At 33.6% G+C, this 18,538-nt stretch overlaps 1 protein-coding gene and 1 non-coding gene across 2 annotated transcripts in view; both read left to right on the top strand.

Annotated features, from left to right (window-relative positions):
• Positions 1-15,979, top strand: part of LOC113495008 (octopamine receptor beta-1R-like) — a 32,647-nt gene extending 16,668 nt beyond the window's left edge. The window contains exons 2-4 of the mRNA XM_026873567.1: positions 9,862-10,059; positions 10,436-10,603; positions 11,023-15,979. Of these exons, the coding sequence (XP_026729368.1) occupies positions 9,862-10,059; positions 10,436-10,603; positions 11,023-11,203 (547 nt within the window). The 3' untranslated portion in view covers positions 11,204-15,979. The remainder of the gene's footprint in view (positions 1-9,861; positions 10,060-10,435; positions 10,604-11,022) is intronic.
• Trnae-cuc lies at positions 5,084-5,155 on the top strand. Its single transcript has one exon. It is a non-coding gene; the product is annotated as a tRNA-Glu (tRNA).
• Positions 15,980-18,538: the final 2,559 nt, after the last annotated feature.

Below are 18,538 nucleotides of genomic sequence, written 5' to 3'. Positions count from 1 at the left end.
TCCCATCATTTTATGCTAACTGAAGTCGGCGACATCATTAATTAATCTTCGTTCTTAATTTGAAATGATACTGTCGGGGCCAGACGAATTAAAAATAGAAGGAATTTGGTTATTATTATTTTTAAATTCCTTTTTTTGGCTTTAGATCATTGCGTTATTGCTGTATTTCATAAGATACTTTTTTAAGCATTTTTGTTTGCTTTCTGTTTTTATTTTAATGATCTTGTAGTATGACGGTATATTCAAATTCAACATACATATTTATTAAAAATTAAAAATAGTAGTAACTACAATAGATTTTTTAAATAACAAACGAGAATTTGTTTAATGTAAAATTAAAAATGTCTAAAAAGTAAGTGCTACCATATCAACACAATATCACCTTAACTTAGAAAAGTCTTAGTAAAGAAATAGTCTTGCCAAGAGTTTTGTAATAGACGCCCAGTCCCAGCGCACTGCGGGTACACCGGAATACCTACCTCTAATACTTGCCTCCTTACAATATAGTGGAAGGGAGAGAGCGCGCTACAAGGTTTATGCCGCCATCTCTTTTCCTCAACTGCAAGAGCAATACTTTAAGATTACACTGGTTGGTCCTCTGAGCACATCTGTCATGCACGCTACTTTAGCTTTTTACTCAGACTTTTACTGGCACTTAAAATATCAGGTGTACTTTAGAAGATCTTAGCGTTTTCTTGTTTATTTAATGAGTTAAGTAAAATGATACGTACTGTCTTTCTAAGTCTTAATGATAAAGTTATATATAGGCCCATTATGGTCTTGCCTTAAGTAGAATAAAGAACAAAAAATGTAACATTTTCATTTTTGGTTTGTTTTTGAACCTTACTCGGACTAAATTTCGCATGATTTTAGAGAGTGAGCTTTAAAGCAGAAATATTGCTATTGTGAAAGCAACCTTCATCGCATAAAATGTGCTCAAACCGATTTCAGCGACGTTGGTTAATGACGGAGGTCACCAGTCAGATACGGGAACATAAAATATAATAGTGCACAAGATTGTGTAAAACCATAGGTACACTTAAACTGAAAATCAGCGGTCAGTTAACCTCAAGGGGGGATCTATGGGGACTATATACTCGGGACATAATGCTGACACTTGAACCTATAGTTAACGGTGTTATAGTTTTTGTGTATGTACTGCTATTAGCTATAATTCTGGAAACAATGAGAATTTATTCTATCATTACATATATTACTAGCTGTTGCCCGCGATTGCGTCCGCGTGGTTAGAAGATATAAGTTATAATTTATACCTGCATTCTATCTACCTATCTATCTTGTAGGATTCAGTCAGCGTTTGCAATGTAAGCGCAAAAAATGTGTTTTTTTACGACCTCACATTAGAAACCTCAAAAATTGTAGCCTATGTGTTATTCTGATGTATAAGCTATATTGTGGTAAAGTTTCATTCAAATCCATTCAGTAGATTTTACGTGAAAGACTAACAAACATCCATACATCCATACTTACAAACTTTCGCCTTTATAATAGTAGTAGGATATTCTTTTTCCTGTTCCCTAACTGTCATTGCCCGATTGAAATTTATTCTATTCTTCCATATTCTTTTTTCTATTCTCTTACTCGCTTAGGATGATGGGCGACTGACTGACGGCAGTCCGAGACGATCAAAGAAGGGCCGAGATCAGGATCCACATTTTTACGAGCCTTCCAAAACATGAAAGCTTTGATGGTCAACTTGACAGTTCTGTTATCTTACCACAAGTTCTTATCTGACCCATCATAACTTCATCCCATGTAGACGAGAAATAAGCAGTTATTATGACGCTTGATAACTTGCACGCTGGTGATTTAATACCTAGCCTTTCTTCAGCGCTCGTCAAATCTGTCTAAGAAATTAAAAATAAATGTGATAGGTTAAAACTTAGTAATATTTCGTAATATGCTTGAACCGAAACAAACTCCTTATTCAAATGCCATTGTAATAATTACCACAGGATTCCAATTCATATTACTTAATAATGCGGATTCGAGTAATTTAATAACAAGGTCATAAACATTTCACGAATTGACTCCACAAAAGTATTTTCCTTGAGTTCCCAATATTAATTACCATTTGTATTTCGATAAGAATTTTATTCGTTTTATTTAACGAGGTATTATATTCATTGGAAAGATTCATTAACTTATAAATTGTTGAGCAATTTGATTTATAGAATTCGAATATTTTGGATTAGACGATGATGATGACTATGATAAAATTTTCGGAGAAATCGGATTTGATTTAATTGTCCCCCGTTTTTATTTACTCACTTTTCTTGTTTGTCGATCCAGTTGAATTTTTGTAACTAAATTTTGAGGCAGTTCTTGATAAGCTAGCAGGCTGAAATTTTCAGGGTAGCTTAAAAACCGATGACAATGCAGTTTACAGCTATAAACACAGCTGCACCGATTTTCATAAAATTTGAATGGAGTGTCATTTACGTGGGTTTTTAGATTTCTTAACTCTATTTGCGTTTTATTATTAGTCTGACTGAATATTATTTAGGAATAGGCTAAATGGTAATGACTCGCTAAAGTAATTACTTGTAATAGAACATTAAGTCACTGCTTCAAGTCCTCGAGTGTATCAGACTATCACGAACCGAAAGTATTTTTTTTCAAACAGCTGATCCAGATGAATCACTCAAATTTAAAGAACTGACCAGTCTAGAGTTGCGTGATACGTGTCTTGTTGCAGTCAAAGTCATATAAGATGAAAACTGCTGAAAAAAAAACAAATATTAATCCTCACATTTGAGCCAATTGGTTAGTTTTAAAGGTATAAAAAGATACGGGTCTAATACATTTCCGTAGGAATTCTTGTTATTTATTTCCCTGAAGGAAAGTGACCACTTAAATTATTATCGACGTTCTTTCAAATAATTTTCATGTAAACAGCCTACGCTTAACTCTGAACGTATTTCCACCCACAGCACAAGATATTGCAAAGAAAAAATATAACAATTTCAATAAATGTTAACCAGTGGGCTAAAAATACAGCCATCATAACTTCCACAACGTATTAAATTAATAGCTTATGCCCCCGACTTCGTCCGCGTGGTTAGAAGATAATATATAAGTTAGGAATTTTTGAACAGAAGCCGTCGATGATTAATATTTTTCCCCATTTTTGCCACATTTTCCATAGTATCTTCGCTCCTTTTAGTTGCAGCGTGAAGTTATATAGCCTAAAACCTTCCTCGATTAATGGTCTATTGAACACAAAAATATTTTTTCAATTTGAAATATTAGTTCTTGAGATTAGCGCGCTCAAACAACAAACAAACTCTTCAGCTTTATATATTAGTATAGATTATATTCCTATTTCATAATTGATTAACTGATATATTCTTATTTAATAATTCAGTAAATAATGTAAGAAATGTGTCATTAAATATTTACTAATATTGTATTAACCGCGTGGGCTGTCGTGTGGGTGTCGATATAACGTGGGTGTTACTTGTGTTTAGAAGTAGGACAAGTCAATAGAACTGAGAAACAAATGTTCAGTGCCTGTACTATGAGATTTAAGAGCCGGCCACAATGACTAAAGGCCCTAAACCTTGTATGTGGCCGCAAGATGGCGCTCTACATTATAAGTATCGGTGTTGCGCTTTCACAATGACAATTTAGTAAGTGGGACCTGAAGCGATTTGTGTATTCTAAGTGTATTTTTGATGAATATTTAAAAAATGTATACTGGATCTACTAATAAATTAATGTGGCGATTTTTCCTTAGGTAAAAGTTACCCAAAAGTCGTTGTTATTATTAAATAAATTAAAAGTAGTTAGTATTTTATCATCATTTTTGTCTGTTTTTATTAATGTTAAAAAAAATCTTTTTCATTTAATTTATTGGTCCTTCGGCTGTTAAACTCTCATTTCGTAACAATGCAAATGCATGATGGTACAAATCAATTGGAATTAAGAGGTGGTGATGAAACCATTATTTTTTAAGCCAGTCCGCGTCTATCTTGTACTTTATTACAAGTCTGGTCAGTTCGTAAGCCGTTTTATAAAAAAAACTTCCTCCGACATCCCTTAAACATTACTGTATATGATAAAGCGAGACGGCACGCTACTCTACGTAAAGCGACATCTTTCTTCCACAATTAACAGTTATTAAAGACATGATAGTAGGACCCAAGTATTATTTCAAGATGTGGTAGAAGGCCCCCCATTAATTAAGCCAGTCCGCGTCTATCCCGTTCACAAGTCTGTTCCGTTCGTTAGCTGTCGCACTTGCATGTTTCGCCCAATTACGCATGCATACCGCTCTTAATTGGATCAGGATGGTCATATAATACTCTTGTTTTGAAACTATTCAGATTTTATAAAAGGATTTTTTGTGCTCAAATAGATTTTGTATATGGAAATTAATGTTTTTCGCCATTATTTGTTAATTTTCAAAATCATATTAAATTAAACAAAATAAAATTCTGTACTTAGGATTTTATTTGCAGAAACCAGAAACATTCAACTCAAGACAAGTGTACAAAGACACTGAGACTCGGAAAAAGCAATTGCAGATCACACAAATGTTTACCTAACGCTAGGATCAAACCCGCGGCATATCTAGTAAATGGGTGACCTATATGATACCACTCGGCACACATATCACGTTAAGCGGTTTGGTTAGTTGTAAGCGTTTTGGTTGAACACAATCGATTGAATTTAAGACATAATAAATTAATAAGGCTTATCAAAATCGGAGGTAATCAGAGTAAAAAGCTGAAGCTGAGCAGAACCCCCTTACTAAACCTGTGCCGTCTGTTTATCTGTCCATCCGTTTGTCACTTTGTTGGCTCTCATCCATGAGATATTAGATATTTGATATTTTATTAGGTATTTGAAATCGATCAAAATTTTTACAGACAATCCCGAGGTTAAGTCAGAGGTTGTTTTTTTTTCTTTAGTCTCTAGTTGCGGAACTTTCAGTTTTAATAACTCGGTCTTATTGAAATTAAGGCCAAGAGCATTCGGACTATGAAAAATGTTCACACACATTTCAGCATAATTAAAACGAACTATATACTTCAATATTTTGACCTACATGACATTATCCGATATGGTCTAGTGGCTAGGATACCTGGCTCTCACCCAGGAGGCTCGGGTACGATTCCCGGTATCGGAATTCCTCATGGGAGTTAGAGGCTTTTTACTTTTAGTCTTTTTTTGTGCACATTGGAATATTTTTTTCTTTACCATTGTAAATATTTGGCATATTATTTTGTTACCTATAAAAATAGTTTTTTTTATAGTAATAATAAAATCAAATCGAATAAAATTTCTCAAACTAACATAATTTTAAGAAATTTAAATTTGACTTTGGCAGGGATGAGGATGTCTTTTTTGACGCTTTGTAAATAATGTATATTTTTCTTTTTATATATAGTTTTAAAGATGTAAATATTAGTTTAGTTTAATTTATTGTTGTAATAATTTTAAGAAATCGACTTTCCAATTCATGTGCTATCTCCGTAATTGCACATTTTACACCGTAATGTATTATTTCACCCAAGTCTTTAGCAGCGAGATTATTGCGTCCGTAGCCAATCATTCTTTACGCAGAAATGTTTCAATTGAAAAAAGCGTTCGGTCTCTTTGTGCCTTTTTAATTAAATGCGAGAGACCTACAAAGGTTGTTACAGCTTTATATTAAAAGAGATTTTATTGAAAGTCTGTTCGTGTGTGTCTATGTGTGGAATCACCTTACCTACTTCTCCATATATTAGCTCCTAAAACAAGCCGGCCTGCTACCTCATTTTATAGTAATACTAGCTAACCCAGAAAACTTTTTATGCCCTATAAAAATAGGCTTCGATCGTAGAGGGTTGTATGAATTATTGAGTCCTGAAAAAATAAAATAATATTTTCTAAAAATAAATTTCGCTGGACTACCCTTTAAAGGGAGATGAAAAAAATGTTTTACTTTTCTTAGACTTACCAAACTAAAGCTAATTGAAAAAAACGTAACCACTAACTGTCAGAAGAAGTCGAATAGGACTAAAGTATGCCAGGGTAGCGTAGAGCATGCGTGAGCAATCTTATAATTCTGGCTTAAGCGGCCCGAGTTGGTGAGAATTCATCGGCATGGGTTGAAGTCATTAATTAGAGTTGCATCCCGGAATAAAGAGACTTTTGTTAGATTGTAAAAGCAAGACGCTAATAAATGCAGCTGACATGCGATATCTGCCCACATGTATGCTCATTTACTTCCTCACACAACTTTTTTTTTCAATATGTTTTTAATTTTAATATTAGCTTTAGGTTTGCTGCTAACGCAGTCACATAACATTCTTATTGTACCAACTATGTAACTAACTTATATACGGGTGAAGACACTGGCTCCTTAAATACAGTTTACACTAGTTCAGGGGTCAGGTAATTCTATCATTAGATGTAAACTTTTGGGCTAATATATAATTTTGTATTTATTCGTATTGATACTAGCTGTAGCTCCCGAATTTTTGAACGGAAACCCGCGAAGATTAATAATATATCCTCGTTTTTGCCACATTTTTCATTGTATCTTCGCTCCTATTAGTTGCAGCGTGATGTTATATAGCCTAAAACCTTTCTCGATTAATGTTCTATTGAACACAAAAAATAAATTTTCAATTTGAACCAGTAGATCCTGAGATTAGCGCGTTCAAACAAAAAAACTCTTCAACTTTATAATATTAGTATATAGATTTTGCATCTAAAAAATATATTTCCAAATCGGACTCGTAGAGAGATTAACTCTAAACAAAACTCTACAATTTTAAAACGTTTCTTTTAATATTGTAAAATGTATTATAATATTTACGAACTCAAACAGAACAACAGAACTTAATCCATGGAACATTCCAGTGTACACGTGGAATAAAGATTACACAAGTAAATCAAAAGTTAAACATACATAATCCCTCTTTTGTACAAGATTCACAGTTGTAAGCCTGAGAACAATACGATTGTATAATTTATATACGAGTTTAATACTTAAATACGTGCTCATAATCATACATTATTCAAGTTATTTTATTAAGTAAAGGTTCTGCCTTTTGAAGGTTCTGTACACAGAAGTAGAAAACGTAACCCTATAACTGAGGCTATTCGTCTATCCACCCTTTTGCCCGTCCGTCACTAGTATGTATTTCATGAACTGTTATGGCTAGATAGTTAAAAGAAGGGGAAGCATTGAGCGTTTTTCACCACGCTAGCTCACTGCGGGGGTTTTCAGAATCCAATATTTTTAATCCAGTGTTCTTCACAATCTTGAAAACTAGCTAATTAAGAAAAAAGCAGTGACACCGCGACGTTGCCTTTTGGATCGAACTTGCATCTCATAGTACACAGATACATATAACCACAAGGCAACCACGACTACATTTACATAGAGATAAAATTGTAATATCTGTGAAGATGGCAAAATTACAGGCATGATTGTCTAAGACGGTGCATTAAACTGAAAACGTACCAAGTCCTCTTAAAGATATGTTCTTTAAGCTGTGAAAGAGAGATGACGCTATATGCGGTGTAGTGTCTTCTTACTCTTCCACAACTGCTCTTGCTCGCACGCTCCTGATTAGAAATAACATGGTAAACGCCTTGACCTAGAAAAAGAGCGAGTATTACACTTTTGTAGAGTTCCGTACTCAAAGGGTAAAAAGGGAAACGGCTCCTCTGTCCATCCGTCTGTCACCAGACTGACTCATAAACTGATAGCTTGACCGTAGAAATTTTCACAAATAATATATTCCTGTTGCTATGACAACTAATAATAAAACTACTGAAAACATGGAGGTTAAGCAACAGTAGTTTCTGTTACAACCTGGTGCTGGTGGGTGACAAATTATTTTTAGGGTAGATACTCAAAAATCATTTATCTTTAGCTTATTTATACAGAACCCAGTATCGTAAGTCCAACTCGCTTTTTTCCTTTTCATTAAACAAAAGGTGTAGTATTAAGTTCCTTTTTATAGGCGTTGAGCCGGTAAATATCAGTGGAATGAGGAAAGTAGGAAATACGCTTAGTATTACCGCGCATCATCATGGCTTATTGTATATTACCGCGGCTTAGATGGTGGTGCTATGTTTTTTCTTCCTCAAATAAACCTTTATTGTGGTTATAAATAAAATAAAAACACCAAAGATGAAGTGTAGTACTTAATTACATGTCTATAAGTGTCTTTTTTGCGTGTCCCTGGTAAATATATTCTTTTGTTTAATTTTATTACGTAAACAAACACAGATGATGGAATATTGCTTTGAAATGATGTGTTTAAATATAAATTCTCTTAAGGGTCTTTATAAAAAATATCGTAAATAATAATGCATCAATATACAACCATTTTGTTTGTAAAATAATGATGTTCAAGTGAATGGATTCGAGTATGTATTTTTAAATACGTCAAGTATTCAAACATGATTTACGTTTATTCAATGAGGAAATATTTTGATAGGAAAACTCACTGTAATGATTTATTTTAAAGTGTTTATGTAAAATTAGATAGATAGATAGATAAAGCATTTATTCAGTACAAACAATAACAGACACAAAGAAATTGACAAATAAAAAATAAGTGGGTAATAATACACAATACAAATTGCCGCAACATTAAAAACTAAAAAGAAAGGGTTTTATAAAACTACATATTAGATGGTAGTACGGTAGAAGAAACACAAAGAAAAGGAGAAAAAAAAATAGGGCGCGGTTCAGTGTGTCTTAAAAGTTAAACTTAAAAGTTCACTTTTTTCACACATTACACGGATAGCCGAGTAGGTCACCTGTCTAACTCACTGTGAACGATGTGTCACTGATTCGAACCTCACGTACGATAAGTATTTTTCTAATTTACGTTCTAACTAAATTACGTTCAAAATACACACGTCCATCGAATACACAAAAACAACTTCAAGTTATATTCGTAACATTGTACTGATAACAATTATTTGATTCCAAAAGTTTTCCATTTCCAACTCTTGGAGTTTTCTGCCCAGTTGCCCGTCGCCGTCGGCTCGAATTACTATCTTATCTAGTTCCCGAGATAAAATCTATTGGGTTAAGAGATCTAGTTCTCTACAGACGTTTGGCCTCTCATTGATGGCCCTTAGAGTTTGCTGGCAAAACGAACAATCGGATTTCAGATCCTGTTCTTTTGAAAGAGGAAATAGTTAAAGATATATTAAATTGTGAAATAATATGGGTTATTTTCGTTTTGGAGAGGATTTTACGCTATTTAAGATGTGGGTTTTGAGAAGAAGCAATATGTGTTTATTAACTAGAAGAAGGACTGAGTCATGCAGCTGGAGAGATTCGCACTAAAAAGTTTAGAAAGAACTGAGACTCCGTAGTCTGTTCGTCAGTCTATAACCAGGCTATATCTAGGATGTGTTAATAATATGTTAATTAATAACTTGAAATTACTTTTTTTCTACATTTGATGTATTTCCGTTGCTGGTATAGAAAATGTGGTTAAACGTCTTTTGCCTGTTTGTATAGAAGTTTGTTAGTGTCGCGAATTAGAATTTTTGGAATCAATTCAGATTTAAAGGCGAATAGATTTTTTTTGGACCTACATCAGTTAAGTTTCATTTAATCGGTTAAATAGCTTTAAATATGATATTCGAAAAGAAACAACGTTCAATGTATGCCTGATAAACCTCTAGATGTAAAAAACTGTTTACAAGTGACATTAATTTGATAAATTACGACACCGACCTTTTCCAACAGAAAATCTCTGTATGATTCAACATGTTCTGGCGAAAATTCGTTGCTTCTAAAATACAGTTATTTTTTACAGATAAAAAACAGCCTAAAGATATTCCTGGTTGAAATATTGTTCTTGTCCACAGAAGCAAAGTAGCAGCCTTACTCCTGGACAAACACCTCCAGATCAACGGGATCTCGATGGGCGAGGTGATGCGAGAGAGACAGAGCATACAGATGCAGCCGATGGCGAGCAGTAAGATGAAAAGAGAGAGAAAAGCTGCCCGGACGCTGGGGATCATCATGTCGGCGTTTCTGGCATGTTGGCTGCCGTTCTTTTTATGGTATGGATTATTTTAAGCAAGTATGTTAAATCATAGAGCATTTTCCTCGAAAACGTATTTGAAAACAGTGCCATTTCAAGAACGCGTTGTACGTAAATCAACCAACAGTGTTTTGTAAGTAACATTTTCTGCAAAAGCAAGCTATGGGGCTTATGACATCGTGCTTCAAATAGCAATTACTTAACTTGAAGCTAGACGCATATAAAATGATATACTATAGAACCCCTTTCAGTTAATTCTTAGTCATATGAACAAAGAAGAGCGCGTGGATTGTTTGTACTTAACCAGCCTAAATCAATCATAACTTCTTTACTCCTACCTACGTTTTTTTCTAAAGTGTAAATTCCTAAATTAAATCACATCATTTGTTCCACAGGTACATAATAACAGCATTGTGCGGCGACGCCTGCCCCTCCCCGCCGCCAGTAGTGGCCGCGGTCTTCTGGGTCGGCTACTTCAACTCGGCCCTCAACCCACTCATCTACGCTTACTTCAACAGAGATTTCAGAGCAGCCTTCCGAAAAACATTGGATTCTTGTTGCAGGTAAATATTATATACATACATTTTTGAGAACGATATTCTATGGACGATCATCTAAGGACCTACATTGAAGTAATTTGTTGAGAATTCATACAAAACCAGACATATTCGAGCTATTAAAAGATGCCACTGAAGAAGTAGGTACAGAATAATGACCATTAATTGATAAAAAATAAGAAAGCAGAGAGCGCTCCTTCTGCGCTGTTTTGTACTAATTTAAGATTAACCAAACCCCCAAGTGTTGATCTTGCGTCTTGATCATGGATCAAACCTTCTGTACATGGAAAGTGGTATGAGTGGTATGGTATGTGCCCAACAGAGGGACATTTATATGATGGTATAATATCTTTAATGTAAATAAACACTCAAGGTCATGATTTGATTACTGAAGCTACAAACTAATTCATATTATGTCCGTCCAGGTCCCTATGCGGCGAAGTCGCTCGCCGCTTCTGCTGCCAGCGCCCGCGCCGAGACCAGCACCACTCAAACGCATCCTCGGACATCCACATGAACAATTGCGTCAAATCAACATCCGCGGATGTGTTGCGAGCTCACCAAGCATCCTGCTCAAGGCCAGAAGACATAGTGTTTGAGACTTAAGACTTTTAAAGGTTGCAAGTAAATTTGGTCACCCGTGACCTATGTGACTTATAGATCGGTCATCCGTGACCGATGGTATATGAACTTCGGCCACTGATGACCGATTAAGTTGCGAGAACGAGAATTGCTCGCTGTCTCGACAGTTACAGTGTAAAAGACTCAAAGCAGTAAGTTTAACTAATAAGTAAAAAATAGGGTAGATTCTAATAAGTGTGGATCTGTAAGACGGTGAATTATTACTTTAATTTAAGCAATATTTTGTTTAATGTGCCATTTATGTTTCTGATCATCTAGCTTTTAAACAAATTGCAAGCGTCAAAACTTAGTATTTTTTTTGGAAAGCTGTGCCGTCACGCTTGCACGGTTACTACAGTGACATTTGAAGAGGCCCGAGCCATAGAATTAATAGCTTATATATTAATAGCAAGCAAACGTAGATGTCAAATATCGTCATATCTAGATACGAAAAAAATTAATAACCGACCCATATCCACAGTTGGTTTTCCCTACCAAAATGGGAACTCTACTATATTCAACAAATATAGTTCAAGGACACAAATAATTTCACGAAAAAATCTTTCTAAGCAAATTCAGTGAATGCAAAAGTTTCCACATGACTGTACCTATATTAAGGGTTGCCCTTTCAAAAGAGATATTTATGTCTGATAGTAACATTTTGGACGTCGAAGAAACATGGGTCAGGGTTTTTCAATTCTATACAATTTGTATTACGTGTATCACATTCAATTTCCATAGGGAAATCAAATTTTATAACATAAGTATGTAAACGAGTTTATTTGGAAAACTAAGCGGTCTTTAGGAAAATGTATTTTCGCGTATTCAAAAATGAAGTCTTATATGTTCGGTTATTTTTCTACTTTAAATATGTATCATATTGTATTAAAACACCCTGTGCAACAAACATATATGTCACGTAGCATTTGAACACCCTGTACATTAAGGAAATCTCCAGCGAAAATGTTATTTTTGGAATACATGCTTGATCCATCTCATTCTTTCATACGAAATATGTACAAGAGCAGGTGAGACACAGCTAGAAAATACTGTGTAAAAAGGTTTTTTTGAGAACAACTAGTAAAGGTTGTGAAGATGGTAATTAATTTAGTACGGTTGTGATATGTTCTGTTTTAAATAAAAAGATATTTTAATTTATTATTTTGGAAACCAAAGAGTATTTATCCAAAATATATAAGCAGAAAACGCTTAAAAATTAGTGGTTTAAAACCGTTTAGATTAGTTAGATAAAAATAGCTACGAAATGTTTGGCCGAAAGCTTTTAATCTGCCTTTATTTGGAGCAAAATTTTCAAAATTTTTAGTTGATCTATTGCATGCTTGTAATAGTCCAAGATACTAAGGTCACCCGACCTTACTTATCTTCGTATTGAGTCACGAAAAGTGATAAATATTTTTATCTGTCGTGTGCATGCTTGTAAACTTGCAGATTTGGCACCTGTAAAACATGTAACTTTCAAAATTTACTCCAGAACTACTTGATACCTTGAGTTACAAATGCTTTCCAGAAGAGAGTAAATGTCTGTTAGCCCGGGATCTGATTCTACATTCTGGTACACTTATTGAAAAAGCAAGATGCAGTCGCTTTACGTAAAATTATATGCCCTAATTAGCTTATAACTTAATTAAGGCAGATCTATTATTTATTTAATAACGGTTACTTCACGCGTTTTTATCAGGATTGTCTGACGTTCTTCAAATCCAATCGGAGTTCTAATCATGAGCTGTCTTAAAGGCTATTTTTTTTTATCGAAAACATAGTATTTAAGTTCAACTTTAACAACTCAAGATAGTGAAAATATTCAACCACATTTAGGACTCAAACTACAAATAGTATTGGAAAATAAAAAGACGTCGCATCCAAAGGTTTTGCCACACACATTTTTAAAGCTCCTGTGATGAGATCTTGTCTTAAGCCAGTAACAGTCAATTTAGTAATTTTAAGTGCCATCACGATCCCTAAAGCTCCTTTTACCCTGAATTTAAGTCCAAAATCTGCACCAGCTTACAAAATAAGGTACAAAACGAACATTCAATATTCAGCATATTTCCTTATCACGTTAAGCTCCATATTGTGCTTAACTTCCCGAACATGTGGCAAAAACTTCATACTCATAAGATTATGTCCCTCTTAGACCCATCTCTTTGGTATAATATTTTATGGATGACGTAATCACTTACATATTCCTTGTACCATTTTTACCCTTCGAGGTATTTCAATAAAGTTGGGCTAGGGTGTGCTTGGGTTTGGGGAAATGAGGATATTAGGATACAAATTAGGAAAAGTTGTATGAAAGACAAGAGGTATAAAAAAATTGATTAAGCCTAAGCCAAGTGATGTCAGTGTTGTTTAGATTAAGAACGATCAATCTTAATTTTTTTTTTTGACAAACTGCTTACGTTAATAATTAAAGCGGCTATATATAAATGGTAAATAGAAGAACAAGGCTTGGCAAAAAAAAACATATAAACCAAAGTAGAATAAAAAAATAACAATCAAATTACCACACTAATTAATATAACACCACAAAAATCCTACATTTACCAAGCCACACAAATTACCAACACAAAATCCCCTAGCAACAAGATTAATTACAGTGGACAAAAGCACAAAAACTCCGACCGAAAATCATTCAGTAAGAATACAGGAAATGTCCAACAAAAACTGAAAGACATACTGACTCTAATCGACAAATGACTCACGCTACCATCATGTCTTTAAATAAACCTTGTAAATGTGGGAGAGAGACAGCGCTCTACACGTTCTATACCCGTCTTGCTCCCACAATTACAACAGTCTTAATAGGTAGTAGGGTGAAAATACCTTCACGAAATACCAAATAGGTGACATTATTGAAAAGACCTCTGCCCTGTTTGTCCTTAAACGATGTTGTGAAGAATACCGATTGTAGTTTATATTCTGAAATTGGGTTTTGTTGGAATTTCTGGTTTATTAGAATGTCTTGAAATTCCTTTGTAAATTTTGAGGTCTTTGGTATTTTGTGAATTTGGTGTGAAATAGCTTTGAGGTACTATTGTGTTTTTACTTCGTTTTGAGTCATTACTTTACTTGCATCCAATCATGTTCTTATGTGCAATAAAGTGTATTCTACTTTTGACATGACAACGTCTTATAATTCGATGGAGTCGGTTGCACGCACTAAAAAAAGTGGCGTTACCGCGCTCTGAGGAAGGAAACAATTGACACGTATGTCCCGTACTGCGGTGTCCATACTGGTTTTTCTTATGACGTTGTCACATTCAACTATCGTCGGTAAGCCGACTTTACAACGACATCTACGTTAGTAGCAGAATATGAGTTATCAACAAACAAAAAAAATCTTACTTTTAAAAGAAACATGCAAGAACAGGTCTCCAAGCTCTACCGACAAATTTTAACCAAATCAAATACCCCGAAAAAATACGAATCCAATTTTCCCTTACAACATAATATCAATTTAATAATAGTAAAATTTTCCAAGGCGTGACGTAGCTGTGTTAAAATTAATAGCCCTGCGAGTGCTGTAATGAAAATTCCCTTCATGCCAGTCCAGTGCACTTATAACCATTATCTATTTTAAAAGCAGAACTGGGGACCTGAAGCTTCGAGAGTATTATTATTGCATTCGTGGAAGCGGGACAGAGCTATACGTGATGTAGAGTGGCATCTCTTTTCCACACGGTAATATTACTTTAAGAGTGAGAGAGAGGTTATTGGTAGGACCTCTGTACGGGTCTGCTCTATAGATAGACGGGTTCCCTTATAAATGTAAAAAAGAGTATCATGTTACCATTATTGTGTTATACAGTCCTATATATGGCCTAATGGAGTTGTAAAGTCTTATGGCGTCTCTGGCTGTGTAAGGTATAAAATACCAGTTATATGGATGTGATTTTCAGTGCGTCTTTCATTTATTTTACGGTTTTCAGGGTTTTATACTCAAAGGAGAAATGTAAAATTCAATACTAAAATCCTCCTGTCTATCTTGCTGTCACCAGTATCTCGAATCTCATGAACCATGATAGCAAGAGAGTTTCTTTGTGCGGAACCCTTAGTACCGCGAGTCGAAGTCGCTCTTGACCAGTTTTATTCTGAGCCACGGGAAAGTAGGTATTATACTATGGAGTTCTTAAGATATTTCTTAAAACAATCTGCATGTCTATCTATAAAATTTTGATCTATGTTGCTATGTTGTTTTTTTTTGTAACAATAATTTGCTTTTCCAAAGAGTCAGATGGATAATTTTATTTTCATAACATTTTTAGATAGTTTATTCATTCTTAACCATTCAGGTGCAAAAGGTAACAAGCAAAATTTTCCAGAAAATTCCAAAGCAGAGTTTGAACTCTGAATTTTCAACTGAAATTTAACGTTGTATTCTTAGAGGTGCAAGTGAAATTCCGGGCTTCCCTTCCCATTTTGCGTGGCAATGTTGGTGGCATCCGGCACAGTTCCGGACGAAAGAGTATAATTCTTTGGAGGCTTTGTTTGCATGTGTTTATTTCCCTTTTTATTGTACATTGGCTTATTTGAATGGTTTATTTACTTTTTTTGTAAAAGACAGTGTTCAGTTGAATCTGGAAAATCTGTTTGTTGTTTTGCGTATGTGGTTTGTAGCTTGGGAAACTTTAAGACAAATATTGAGAGTTGTTAATTGTAAATCATTCGGTTCATAAAAATACTTTGCGACGTTTTGGAAAAAAATGGTGATTTTAATTTATTTACGAATTATTATGTTTGTACTTCAGCTACACTTCGTCGATTTATAAAAAAAACTTTATTGATGTTGACAATAATGAAAAGTATTTTTTTATATGTATAGCCTGAGTCAGATCTCAATACGACGATTAAATAATAAACCGATAGCTGAAGGGGAACGTTTATTTCACAATTTTTGTAGTAATAAAACTAGACTCACTAATTAAAAAACTCAAAATGCGAACTTTGAATGGCCAGCAAATTTAAATCGCCACTTTTTTCATTAGCATCTCGAAAAGAACAAGCAAAAACCGATAACAACCCAACTCTAATGAGACCCTCCAAAAAAGGTTTAAATTGAAACGAGACCTACAGATTACAGGGATTTATTGTGGAAATCTTTGATCTTTACCGCTGTTTATTTAGGCCAGTATTTCGGAACGGCCGCCACTAACCGCTACCAATCAACAAAGTGCTTTGGACTTCACAAAAAGTATTTGCAATTCATAGTTTTGCTCTGTCATTTGTTTTTATTGCTTGGTTTCAATGGAGATGAGTGGGAACTCTTATTTTTCGATATCAGTCTTACTAAGGGGTATTGTGTTGCCCAGATGACTGGGTTGAAGAGTTTAGATAGGTATTCAGTTAGACTGGAAGCCGACCCTAACATTGCTCTATGCAACTGAAAGTATCACTTATTGAAAAATAATTTGTTTCACTTAAATGTAAAACAGAATATGGTTTTGGAGAAATGAGTATGTATTTTATAAAGGAAATTAGGTTTCTAGCGATTTTATATATTATTTTACGTAGAGCGACTGGAATGCTTGTACTATGAGATTCTTAGAGCGAGATTTTTGCCATTGTGGAGACGAGACACACTACTAAATATAATAAATAGCCTTTCGCTTGTAAAACGTAAAGGAGCTCTCATTACGTACCAAGATAGAGTTTCAAAACATCTAATCCTATTAATATTATAATCGCTAAAGATTGTATAGATGGATAGATGTTTGTTACTTGTTGACGCAAAAACCACTGAACAGATTTGGACGAAATTAGGTACACAAAAAGTTTATAACCTGGATTAACACATGGGTTTGTTTTTATCTCGATCTTATGTTCTCGTGTGATTATTTTGTAGTTTTAGAAGGCGGAGATGCTAACAAAACATTTAGGAAAATTGACTACAAATATGATATATTTTATCGGTATGAACATTATTTTTTGTTGCGTAATCTGCTAAGTACATGTAGAGTCAGGTGTTAGTAACTAACAAATGTATAAAGTTATTATTAAAATGAAATTAATCAATAAACTTACTTCAATTGAGAAAATGATTGTATATGAAATATATATGACATAGCACAAAAAGCTTTAAAAAAGAACATATTTGGTAGACGACGCAAAAGTACAAGACGATTAGACAATATCAAACCAAAATGTATAATTCATTTCTATTTTTATTTATTAAAGTAATAAAAGTGAATGTAAATAAAATCGAGCAATTTAGCAAATAATAAATGTATTTATTTATTTTAAATAAATTATTGTAATATGTAGTAGATCATTAAATGAATTATATTTAAATGTTTGTAAATCTTAGATTAAATAAAAATATATTGAAGGGTGGTTTATGTTTTTCTACGGCTTGTGTAATTTTTATACATTACATATTTTTATGGGCTTAAAATTTATCTTATTTTTATTTTTGTTCACTAATAAAGCAATAACTTTATTAAAAGCTCTTTTTTCGTTTTGCGATTTAGAAATTTGTTTAGTTTATATCTTCACTTGTATATACCATACATATATTATGATATGTATATAATATGTTAAGTCGAACCACCCTTTATATAATAAATTGACATAAAATGTGAATTTAAATGTAACATATCTGTAATATGGCAATAATGTGCCAAAGATAGAGCAATTGCTTTACTTGTCTTGTAAATAGTATGTTATATAGAACCCTATTTTGTGATGTATGTACATTGTGTTCACTCGTGTATATTTAAATTTTAATACATTTGAATAAACTCAGTGTAAAGTAGGTATTTGTGTTATCGTGTGCGAATATTTTATTCGCTCATTATTTATTGATGTCATACATATTATTTATGATACTTTTTTTGTAAAAAGTATTTCAATAATTTGTTCATGATTATTTTTAATCAAAAATGAATGTTTGAATTTTATTAATGATATTTAATTGAAGTTTAAAAAACTAAAAAGTACTCTTTGAAATAAAGTATTCGCACATGATACATACTAAATGTAGATAGTTTAGTGTTGTACTAAATTCCATGTCACGGGTATTAAAAGTAAATAGTTTATTAATTGTTAGTACTAACAGCTTGTAAATAGTAAATATTAAGGATTGTATTAGTAAAATAAATTCATTATTATGCGTGGCTTTCGCTCTTTTTATTTTGATCCAAATGCAACCTGTGTCCCACTGCTGGGTAAAGATCAATTTAACTTAGACTGAAGAAATTATTGAAGGAAAAAAAGAATATTGGTTATATCTAGCCCACATTTTGCTAAAGACAACCGTTACGTTTTTCGCTCGATACCTCTTTTCCGATATTAAAAAAATTG

This window comes from Trichoplusia ni, chromosome 6, assembly GCF_003590095.1.
Source record: "Trichoplusia ni isolate ovarian cell line Hi5 chromosome 6, tn1, whole genome shotgun sequence".
Lineage (NCBI taxonomy): Eukaryota > Metazoa > Arthropoda > Insecta > Lepidoptera > Noctuidae > Trichoplusia > Trichoplusia ni.
The sequence above is the reverse complement of the archived record's forward strand: the minus strand, read 5'-3'. Positions and strand labels throughout refer to the sequence as shown.